This window comes from Hemitrygon akajei, chromosome 17, assembly GCF_048418815.1.
Source record: "Hemitrygon akajei chromosome 17, sHemAka1.3, whole genome shotgun sequence".
NCBI classification, from domain to species: Eukaryota; Metazoa; Chordata; class Chondrichthyes; order Myliobatiformes; family Dasyatidae; genus Hemitrygon; species Hemitrygon akajei.
Genome location: NC_133140.1, coordinates 1,257,010 through 1,269,216, shown reverse-complemented (window position 1 = coordinate 1,269,216; position 12,207 = coordinate 1,257,010). Strand labels below are relative to the sequence as shown.

Below are 12,207 nucleotides of genomic sequence, written 5' to 3'. Positions count from 1 at the left end.
AGTCAATCTTTTGGGTTGAGACCCTGCATCCTAACTAGCCAAAACATCGACTACTGCTTTGCCTCTATAGATGCCGACTGACCTGCTGAGTTGGTCCAGGTGTTTGTATTTTCTTGCTCCAAGTTACAGTATCTACAGTCTCTATCATGCTTCTGATTTGTGCCTTGGAGATGATGGAAAGGCTCTGAGGTAAGACCATAAGATATTGGAGCAGAATTAGGCCATTTGGCCCATCTGAGTCTACTCCACCATTTCATCATGGCTGATCCATTTTTCCCCTCAGCCTCAATCTCCTGCATTCCCCCTATATCTCTTCCTGACATGACCAATCAATAATCTATCTCCTTTAGCCTTAAATATACATAAAGGCTAGGCATCCGCAGCTGCCTGTGGCAACAAATTCCACAGATTCACCATTCTTTGGCCCAAGAAATTCCTCCTCATCTCCATTCTAAAATGATGCCCCTCTATTCAGAGGCTGTGTCCTCTGGTCTTAGACTCTCCCACCATAGGGAACATTCTCTTCACATCCACTTTCACCATTTGATAGGTTTCAATGAGGTCACCCTTCACTCTTCTGAATTCTAGTGAATACAGGCCCAGAGCCATCAAACGCTCTTCATATTACAAGCCACTTTATCCTGGAATCATTTTTGTGAAACTCTTTTGAACCTTCTCCAGTTTCAGTGCATCCTTTCCAAGATAATGGACACAAGACTGCTCACAATAGTCTATGTGAGGCCTCACCAGTGCCTTATAAATTCCAATTGGGCCTCAGATTTTGTTATTTTCTCTCCATCTTGAAAACAGTTAACCCTTTCATTTCTTCTAGTAAAGTACAACATTGTATTCCATGTCATTTATTTGCCCATTCTCTAATCTGTGTCCTCCTGTAGCTTCTCTATTTCCTCAGAACTACTTGCCCCGCCACCTATTTTCATATTGTCTACAAACTTTGCAACAAAACCATCAATTCCATCATCCAAATCATCGACATATAAGGTAAAAATAATTTGTCCCAAAACAAACCCCAATGGAATGCCACTAGTCACTGGCAGTCAACCAGAAAAAGGCTCCCTTTATTCCCACATTTTGCCTCCTGTCAACTAGCAATACCATGGGATCGTAGCTTGTTATGTAGCCTCATGTATGGCACCTGGTCAAAGGTTTTCTGAAAATCCGAACACAGAACATCAACTAATTCTCCTTTTTCTAACTTGCTTGTTATTTCTTCAAAGAATTCCAACAGATTTGTTCGGCAAGATTTTTCACTAGAGGAAAACATGCTGACGACAGCCTATATTTTCATGTGCCTCCAAGTGCTGCAAAACCGCAGCCTTAGCAATCAAATCCAACATCTTCCCAACCACTGAGGTCACATTAACTAGCCGATAGTTTCCTTTCTTCTGCCTCTCTCCTTTCTTGAAGAGTAGCATGACATTTGCAATGTTCTAGTCTTCCAGAATCATTCCAGAATCTCGTGATTCTTGAAATATCATTATTAATGCCTCCACAATCTCTTCAGCCACCTCTTTCAGAACATTGTGGTGTACACCATCTGGTCCAGGTGACTTACATATCTTCGAACCTTAAAATGTTCCAAGAACCTTCTCTCTACTTATGGCAACTTCACATATTTCATGACCCCTGACATCTGGAACTTTCACTGCTAGTGTCTTCCACGGAGAATACCAATGAAAATTGCTTATTCAATTTGTCTGTCATTTCCTTGTCTTCCATTACTACATCTCCAGCATCATCTTCAAGCGGGTTGATATCCACTCTTGCCTCCCTTTTACACTTCATGTATTTGAAAAACCTTTTGGTATCTTCTTTAATATTATTGGCTAGCTTACATTTGTATTCCATCTTTACTTTCTTAATGACTTTTTTATTTACTTCCTGTTGGATTTTAAAACTTTCCAATCCTCAAACTTCCCACTAATTGCTGCTCTATGATATGCCTTGCCTTTAGAATACTTCTCCTTCTTTGGGATGTATATATCCTCTGTCTTCTGATTGGTTTCCAGAAATTCAAGCCGTTGCTGCTCTGCTATCATCCCTGCCAGTGTTCTTTTCCAATCAATTCTGGCTAACTCCTCTCTCTTGCCTCTGTAATTCCCTTTACTCTACTGTAATACTGATACATCTGACTTTAGCTTCTCCTTCTCAAATTTCAGGGTGAATTTCTTTCATAAATCAATCACTCTCTCCTCAGGGTTCTTTTACCTGAAGGATTTAATTAATTCTGATTGATTGCACAACATCCAATCCAGAATAGCTGATTCTCTGGTGGGCTCAACCACCAGCTGACCTAATAAACCATCTCGTAGGCATTCGAGAAATAACTACTCTTGGGATCCAACACCAGCCTGATTTTCCCAATCTACCTGCATATTGAAATTCCCCATGACTATTGTAACATTACCCTTTTGGTATGCATTTTCTATCTCCTGCTACAACTTGTAGACCACATCCTCACTACTGTTTGGGAGTCTGAATAAAACTCCCTCTATCCACAATGATTCAACACCTCTGACCCTATGTAACCGCTTTCTAATCATTTGATTTCATTTTTTTTTACCAACAGAGTAACAGCACCGCCTCTGACTTCCAGCCTGTCTATTTGATGCAATGTGTATCCTTGGCCATTGAGCTCTCAGCTATAATCTTTCAGCCACGGGTCAGTGATGCCTACAACATCATACACGTCATTCTGTAATTGAGCAACAAGTTCATCAACCTTATTTCGCATACTGCACACATTCCAAATTACACCTTCAGTTCTGTATTCATTCTTTTCAATTCTGCCTGCCTTTTATGTTGCAACTCATCATGCTGACTGCAGTTTATCCCTATCATCAGCCTCTCCTTGCTGGAAGTCTCACTACACATTGCGTCTGTCTGTAACCAACTACCTCATCTTCAGCACTATCCCTCCAGTTCCCATCCACCTGTCAAATTAGTCTAAACCCATCCGAACAACTCTAGCCTACCTGTCTGCCAGGATATTGGAGCCCCTTGGGTTCAGGGGTAACTTGTCCCTTTTGTACATGGCATACCTTCCCCAGAAGAGATCCCAATGATCCAGAAATCTGAAACCCTGCCCCGCACCAGTGTGTCAGCCACGTATTCACCTGCCAAATCGTCCTATTCTTACTCTCACTGTTGCGTGGCACAGGCAGCATTCCAGAGATTACTACCCTGATTCTGTTTCTCAGCTTTCTACCTAGCTCTCTTCAGGACATCCTCACATTGTCTCCCTATGTCATTGGTGCCAATATGTACCAAGATCTGGCTGTCACCCTTGCCCTTGAGAATGCCATGGACACAATCTAAGACACCCTTGATCCTGACAGCAGGGAGATTCTCTATAATACCCACACAACCTCATCTCTGTTCCTCTGACTAAGGAATCTCCTATCAACTCTGCAGTCCCCGTCATCTCTCTGCTCTTCTGAGCCACAGCACCAGACTCAGTGCCAGAGACCTGGTCACCATAGCTCTCCCAGTAGATAATTCTCCTCAATTATATCTAAAGGAGTGTACATTGTACTGAGGGTAATGGCCACATGTGTACTCTGCATGGGCTATGCATTTCCTCTCCTTCTCCCGCCAGTCACCCAGTTATCTGTCTGCTGCATCCTGGGGTTGACTACTACCCTATAGCTCCTGTCTATCACCTCCTCATTCTCCCCATGAACCTTTCCAGCTGAAGGGTCTTGCCCAAAATGTCGACTGTACTCTTTTCCATAGATGCTGCCCAGCCTGCTGAGTTCCTCCAACATTTTGTGTGTTGATAAAGATAGAGATAGAGGCAGAGACAGAGAAAGTGATAGATAAAGATAGAGATAGAGGCAGAGACATTTGCTCACTCTTGCTGGACAGCAGCAGACAGATCAAACACAGTGCAGCATGAACTGCAGGTTTCACAGTTGAACTCATGTCACATTGCTCTAGCAGCGGAAAGCGGTTGGTAGAACCGGAGGGAAGTAATCAAGCTGTCCATGACCCTCTATCCTGATAGTAGTCATCACACTATAATTCTGGAGTGGTCATTGTGCCGTGCCACCTGCATCTGGGTATCTCAACTGGCAAAAAGCAGCTCTCCTGTGACAGAATGCCTTAGGATACTGGTGGGCACCGAACGAACACCCTTGTATTATGCATAAAATAAATGCCATCTGTCAGTGAACTGCAATTGCACAGACCACCAGCAAGCTGAAATAATAACCCCATTGCCTACCCTGTTCCTGAGCCTTGCCATAACTTACACAGGAGCTAAAGAATCCAGAAGGAGAGAAATAGATAGGAGAGGAACTAGACAATCTCCTAATTGTACTTTCAGTGACCAGATTCTCTGTCGATTATACCAGTGTTGTATCATGTACATAACATTTCACTTCTTCTGCAGAGATGCAATGGCCGAGAAAGTCAATGGTTGACGAAACAAACTGCAATTTAGCAGGGTTAATAGTCAACCCATGTTGGCTTAAGCGCTCAAAAAGTGTGCAGAGATGGTATACGTGTTCAGATTTGGAAGCACTGATGACACGTACATCATTCAGTAAACAAAAAGAAAATCTAAGTCTTTTAATAGAGCATCCATCAGCCACTGGAAAGTCTTTGCTGCATTTTTCAGCCAAAACAGCATGTGCAGAAACTCAAAGAGGCCAAATGGGGTTATCACAGCTGTTTTGGGAATGTCCTCCAAGGACACAGGCACCTGATGGCAGCCCTTAACTAGATCAACTTTGGAAAAAATTAACTTCCCAGCTAAACGTGCTGAAAAGTCTTGGATGTGTGGGACCAGGTAACGATCAGGGGTGGTGACCTCATTAAGGTGTTGGTAATTGCCACATGGACGGAAACCACCATTGGACTTAGGGGCGAAGCCCAGGGGCTATTCAACCGCTGTACAAATCCAAGTCTCTCCATGTCGGCAAACTCATCCACGGTAGCCAACTTTTCTGGGTCCACTCTATGCCCGTGGGCATAGATTTCCAGGCCAGGAAATATGGTGCTTGTCCCCATATTTTGTGACTGTAGTGGAGAATGTGGGCTTGGTGGGGTTTGGGAATTCACACAGCACTTGAGTAAACTCACATGCGATGGTGCATCTGCTTGACAGAGTCATTATGGAGCACTTACTGAGGAAGCAGGATAACGACCCAAAGCCTTTGACATCCACGAGCCAGCAGTTCTTAAAATCAACTTAAAATTTTCACCGAGCAGAGGACTAGCCAATTTAGCCAGGACAAAGTCCTATGTGTAACACTGCCTATTCAGCAAAATGTCATTCATCATGTCCTGGAAGTCTGGATCCTGCTGACATTTGCAGCCTTCAGCTAGGTTCTGCCTCTCGTCAATAGGCAATGCTGGCAGCACACTCACTTGATCACCCTTGTCACATAGGAAGGAAGCATCACCCGTACCATGACAGCTGTAACCCACGGTGTTCACAGACCTTTGATGTCTTGATGCACTGGCGCTGTTGAAGCTGCAAGGTGGTTGGCACTTCATAGCCTTCCTACCAAAATGAGCGTGGCAAAAACACAGGCCCAGCGTCAGCTGTTTCACAGTGGCCGGTGTCCTTATGTTGGGCCCTTGCTGTTTGTGCTTATTGAGGGAGGGAAATGAGGGCGAACAATGCACCACTCCCTAGATGAGTGTAGGCTGTCAGCCATTTTAGCAAGCTCCCTATAGTCCATCACAGGTGCCTTAGCGAGGGCTATGTGAACTTGATCATGCTTTTGCTGCATGAAGAGTTCCTTAAATATATAAGGTGATTTCTCAGAAGTGACAGCATATAGCATGTGATCCATTAGCTCCAAAGACTTACCATTCCCAAGACCGGGCAAGAAGAGTGACTGTTTGGGGCACTCAGACTCTGATAGTCTCAAAGCCTGTAAAAGATGAGTTTTCAGTGATCGGTACTTACTGTATTCAGATGGGTGTTCTAGTAGACCCACCACTCTCACAACCATGGAGTTGCTGAGTGATGCTACTACTTAAAAGTATTTGATGTTGCTGGCGGAGATTTTTTGAAGCATGAATTGAGCGTTAGGCTTGTACAAACCAAGTGACGCGTTTTGCTCCCAAAAACTCCAGTAGCTTCAAAGCTGTGTTGGCTGACATGTTGTATAACTCTGGAATCGTCCTAAAGCATTGGAGTCACCAATGTAGGTTTTCACAAGTAAAATGGCAGAGGCATTTTATGTTTCAGAAAAACTCTAGCAACTCATTTATTGAACTGAACACAACTGAAAAACTGAACACGAAACGCATTAAAAACCCTTTACATAATTACATCATCACGTTAGACCAGCCTCTTGAAGTGAAACCCCAAATCAATGTTGCTGGTTGTGAATTCTGTACATTTCCATCAATTACGTTACCCTACAATATAGCTCACAAACAGCAATGAACCCAGCAATGATCCCTGTGGCACTCCATTAGTCTCAGGCCTTCAGTCAGAGAGGCAACCATCTACTACCACTCTCTGACTTCTCCCACAAAGCCAATGTTAAATCCAGTTTACTACCTCATCTTGAATACCAAGTAACTGTGCCTTCTTTACCAACCTCCCCTGAGGGACGTTGTCAAATGCCTTACTAAATCCATATAAACAACATCCATCCCTTTCCTACATCAACATTCCTAGTAACTGCATCAAAAAGTACTAGAAGATTGATTAAGCTTGTCCTACTATGCACAAAGCCACATTGACTGTTCCTATCAGGACTTGTCTGCCTGTCCAAATATTTCTATATTCTGTTCCTTAGAATACCTTCCAATGATTTATCCATGACTGGGAAAAGGCACCAAAGCATTTGGGCTCTCACAACCAGACTATGTAACAGTTTCTTCCCCCAAGCTATCAGACTCCTCAATACCCAGAGCCTGGACTGACACATTGCCCTATTGTCCTGTTTATTATTTATTGTAATGCCTGCACTGTTTTGTGCACTTTATGCAGTCCTGGGTAGGTCTGTAATCTAGTGTAGTTGTTGTGTGTTTTCTTTCTTTTCACTGTGTTGTTTTTTACATAGTTCAGTCTAGTTTTTGTACTGTGTCATGTAACACCATGGTCCTGAAAATCGTTGTCTCATTTTTACTATGTATTGTACATAGCATTTATGGTCGAAATGACAATAAAAGTGACTTGACTTGACTGACATCAGGTTCACTGGCCTATGATTTCCTGGCTTATTCTTAGAATGTTTTTTGAGTTACAGAACAATGGACACTCCGGATCTCTGCCACCTCATCTGTGGCCAAGGACGTTTTAAGTATTTCAGCCATGGTTCCTGCAATTTCTGCACTAGTTTCCCCACAGGATTCAAGGAACACTTTGTCAGGCCCTGGAGACTTATCCACCCTAATATGCCTCAAGACTGCAAGGACTTCCTGTTCTATAATCCAGATATGATCACTAACTTCTTTATTCTTTTGTTTCAGCTCTATAGGCCCTGTGTCCACCTCCTGAGTATCAAATCAGAATTGAAATCAGAATCAGGTTAAATATCACTGACCCTTGTCATGAAATTTGTTGTTTTGTGGCAGCAAAAATACAGATGAAAAAAATTCCTTTTAAGATCTCTGTCATCTGTGTAGACTCCATGCATAGATGACTACGTTGATCTTCAAGTGGACCAATTTTGTCCCTCGCCGTCCTTAAGCTCTTCATACGTCTGTAGAAACCTTTGGAATTCCCCTTCACTTTGTCTGCCATGGTAACCTCATGCCTTCTTTCAGCCCTCCTGATTTACATCTTAAGTATTCTCTCCCATTTCTTATGCCCCTCAAGTACCCCTTTGCTAAAAACTACCTATCTTATTCTATGCCTGCCAGATCCTTTCTGATGACATCCAAATTGGCCTTTCTTCAATTTAGAATCTCAATGTAAGGAGCTGTCCTATCCTTCCTTATAATTACCTTGAAACTAATGGCATTATGATACCAGAAAAGGATACAAGATGTTTCCCTTCATCTGCCCTGACTTGGTCTCTAATAAAAGATCCAGCACCACACTGTCTCTAGTTATGACTTCTATACCTTGACGAAAGAAATTTTCCTGAAGACATCTAACAAAATCTATCCTATTCAGTCCTTTTATAACATGGGAGTCTGAGTCAGTATGTGGAAAGTTAAAATCACCTACTTTCACAACCTATGTTTCTTGCAACTATCTGCTATTTCTCTACAAATTTTCCCCTTTTCTATATTAATAGATGGAGTTACAATGGCACGACAGCAACTTCTTCGAGTTCATCTGAGGAAACAGCTTAATTTCTACCATTATTGTCTCTCTTTTTCCTTTTCAGGATGGATGGGGTTCTGTCAAAGACTCTGATCTAGATTTACACTCAAACTGTGGTTCTTTACAATATTGGTTTCCATTGTCTGGCTCACCAGCTGGCCATTTCTCAATATCCCAAGGAAGGTGCCTTCCGGGTTCAGTGGAGGAGCCGATTCTATGCCGGTGCTGCTGACTGACATGTCATGGGAAAAGACTGAATATCAGGATCAGCTGTCAGGGTCTCTGTACGCAGATCGCGCTCTCTTTCTCTCATTGGTGGACGAGAGATGGCTGCCAATTCTTGAGTCGGAGAACTCAGAAAAAAAAGACGGGCTTCCACCGTAAATCAGTGAATTGTTTTGTTTATGTCTCCCCATTCGCTGGGTGACACCTCTGTGCCCCTTTATTGGAAAGAGAGAGCCTGTGCTATGTCAAATTGTCGGATGACGATTAATTTTTGTTGTACTGTAGATCATGGTCTTGCTTGGTGGGTGGAGGGTGCTGATGCCTTTTGCTTAAGTAAGTGGGGAGGAGAAGGTTGATGCTTTGCTGCTACTTGTGTGTGGGAGGAGGGGCTTTGAGGTTCTGACATTTTTACTGTCACTCATTCTTTGGGGCACTCATCTATTTTCATGGATGTCTGTGAAGAACAAGAATTTCAGGTTGTATATTGTATATGTTCTCTGATATTAAATGGAACTACTAAAATCCCACTGACTATCCGGTGGTCTACAATATTATCCCATTAAAGTGGTCATCCCTTTCTTATATCTCAGTTCCACCTATATGGCATTAGGAGACAAGCTCTCCAATCTGTCCGATCAGAGCAATGGTGTAATGTTTTCCCTGACTAATAATGCCAACTCTCACCTTTTAATTCTTCTCCCATTTACATGTCTAAAACAATCTAACACCGGAAAAATGAGCAGTCATTCCTTCCCCTCCTGATACCAAGTCTCACTAATGGCTACAATATCATAATTCCAAATGGTGATCCATGCTCTAAACTCACCAGTCTTACCTGCAACACTCCTTCCATTGAAATAGTGGTAACTCAGAACATTAGTCCCATCATACTCAACAATTTATTTGCTGTCTTTATATGTAGGCTAAACTCCAGTTCCCATCCTCTAGTTTAAACCCCACCCCACCCCCAGAACAGAATTAGCAAACCTTCCTGCAACGATAGTTGTTTTCCTCCAGTTCAGGTGCAAACCTTTCCTTCTGTATAGGTTTCACTTTCCTTGGAAGAGAGCCCAATCATCAAAGCCCTCCCTCCTACACCATCTCCTTAGCCATGTTATTATCTTTCTACTTCTGGCTTCAATAGCATGTGACATGGGTAGTAATCCAGAGATCACTGCCCTGAAGGCCAGTACTTTAATTTAGTACCTAACTCTGTGAGCTCACTTTGCAGGCCTCCCTATGCCATTGGTAAGAATGTGTACCATGATCTCTGGCTGCTCTTCTTCACATTTAAGAATGCCACGGACTCAATTCAAGATCTCCCTGACCCTGGTAACTGGGAGATAACATATGATCTAAAAATCTCGTTCTCATTTACAAAAGCACAGTAAAGTGCTTGTGCAGCACAAGAAAGCAGCATTCATCATCAAAGACCCCACCATCCAGGCCATGCTCTCTTCTCACAGTTGCCATCGAGAAGGAGGTATAGCAGCTGTTCAGAAATAGTTATTACCCTTCAACCAACTTCACTTCCCACAACACTGAATTGATTCTACAACCTAGGTACCCACTTTCAAGGACTCTACAACTGATGTTCTCAATATTATTTGTTATTTATTTTTTATTATTATTACTATTTGTTTTTGGTATTTGTGAATTTTATCTTGTTTGTACATCAGTAGTTTGTGTTTGCACGTAGTTTTTCATTGATTCTATTGTATCTCTGTATCTACTGTGAATGCCCACAAGAAAATGAATCTCAGGGCTGTATATGGTGACAGATACATAATTTTTTACTTAGAACAGTGAAAACTTCATGCCTGTTCCCCTAAACAATTAATCTATCATGACTGCTCACCTCTTCATCCCCCTCACTTCCCTAATTCAAACAATCTCAGGCTACAAAGAAAGTCCCAACTTTAATAAACGTGGCACATATGATCCATAAATATTAATGAATACTGTTGAACAACAGATTTGTTTTAATGACAGATTTCTCTGTACCTTTGGCTTTTTCAGCTGCTTCCATTTCAGGCACCTTTTTGTCCTCCAGAGGTGAGGCAGCTGTTGGCCTTGAGGATATATCACTTTCACTTGGTTGTCTGATGTTTTCTGAAGTAACCTGCCATTCTGGCTTATCAGTCTGCTCAGATGGCTTCTCTTCAACTTCACTTTCTTGTACATCTGTTGGGAAATCACATCGTCACATCTGGTACTCAAACGGTAAAATTCAAAATTAAACAGCAGTCGATTATGGCATTTCAATAAAAACCAAACAGATTTTACTTGTTTTCCCCAGGAGCTGATAACTCTGACCTGTAAAATGAAAACTTTCCAAATAGCACCCAACTTTCAGTCAAGCTCGTCCACTTCTCCTGATCACTGTGTAACTCAGGTGGGTTCCTGTATCTAATGAATATCTTCACACACTTTCCTTGGAGATTACCAACCTTTCAGAGTGTGTCCTCAACTGTTCTTGCTGGCTGTAACCATCAGTACATAAAGCAATAGAACTATTGTACATTGGAAGGACCTTGCATAGTTCCACCCCCACCAACATATTAAAGGGTCTGAATATCAACAAAACTAGAGCCTTAATTTCTCCAATTGTGCTCCAAAGCTCTGTGACTCTGTTATGGAATGCTGTGCTCCATGTGTGGTACGGTGTGATTAGGCAGAACAGTTTGGCACAGTCTGAATGGGCAGAAGGGCCTGTTTCTGTGCTACAGTGCTCTGTGGCTCTATTGCTCTAGCAAGGCAGGTGGAAGTGAGGGATCAGTGCTTGGACTTCTCTTGTAGGTGGTGTATGTCTTGGGGGAAATGTACATGAGCTGCTTAGAAAGGTTCCAGATGATACAAAAATTGGTGAAGCTGCAGATAGTGAAGAAGCTTGACAAATGATGCAGCAGAATGTAGATCAATTCAGATATGGGTGAAGAAATCACAAATGGTTTAATCTGAGCAAGTGTGAGGCGTTGCATATTCAGAGGTAAAATGTAGGGAGGAAAAGGAAGAAGGACACAATAAATGGCAAACGGATGTACAAAGGGACCTTGGGGCCCAAATCCATAGCTTCCTGAAAGTGTCAAAAGGAGGGAAAATAGTAGCTGGGTTGGCAAAGAAGGAGCCTTCATCCATTGGGGCACTGAGTCAGCATGTCACATTGCATTATATCAAACTTTGTTAGGTGACATTTGGAGCTGTGGTCACCCTGTTACAGAAAGGATGTGGAAGCTTTGGAGAAAGTGCAGAAGAGGTTCACCAGGATATTAGCTATAAGGAGAGATCAGACAAACTTGGATTGCTTTCTTTGAGTATCCGCGGCTGAGAGGAAACCAGACAGAGGTTCATAAAATTATGAGAGGCGTAGACAGGGCATATAGTCAGTCTTTTACCCAGGGCAGAAGTGTCAAATATTAGAGGATATATTTTTAAAGTAAGAAGCAGTAAGTTTAAAGGTCATGTGCAAGTTAGTTTTTTTTTACATCGAGTGGCGGGCATTTGGAACATACAGACTGTGGTAGTGGAGTTTGAAAGATATTTACACAGGTACATATACACGCAAGGAACAGAGAGATATAGGTTATGTGCAGGTGAATTGCTGCAACCCTCTCACCAAGCTCATATGCTAACTTAGCTCGTTAGCCACAGGACTCAGCGGTGAGAAGCCACTTTTCATTAACAATATACATCTAGGGTCGGTATGATTTGGAGTTCAA

General features: G+C 42.4%; 1 protein-coding gene across 1 annotated transcript in view; it reads right to left on the bottom strand.

The window, feature by feature from the left end:
- The window catches only part of LOC140740438 (hydrocephalus-inducing protein-like), a 579,330-nt gene that overhangs the window by 365,218 nt on the left and 201,905 nt on the right, over positions 1–12,207 (bottom strand). Inside the window, exon 22 of the mRNA XM_073069569.1 lies at positions 10,493–10,672. Coding sequence (XP_072925670.1) covers positions 10,493–10,672 — 180 coding nt within the window. The remainder of the gene's footprint in view (positions 1–10,492; positions 10,673–12,207) is intronic.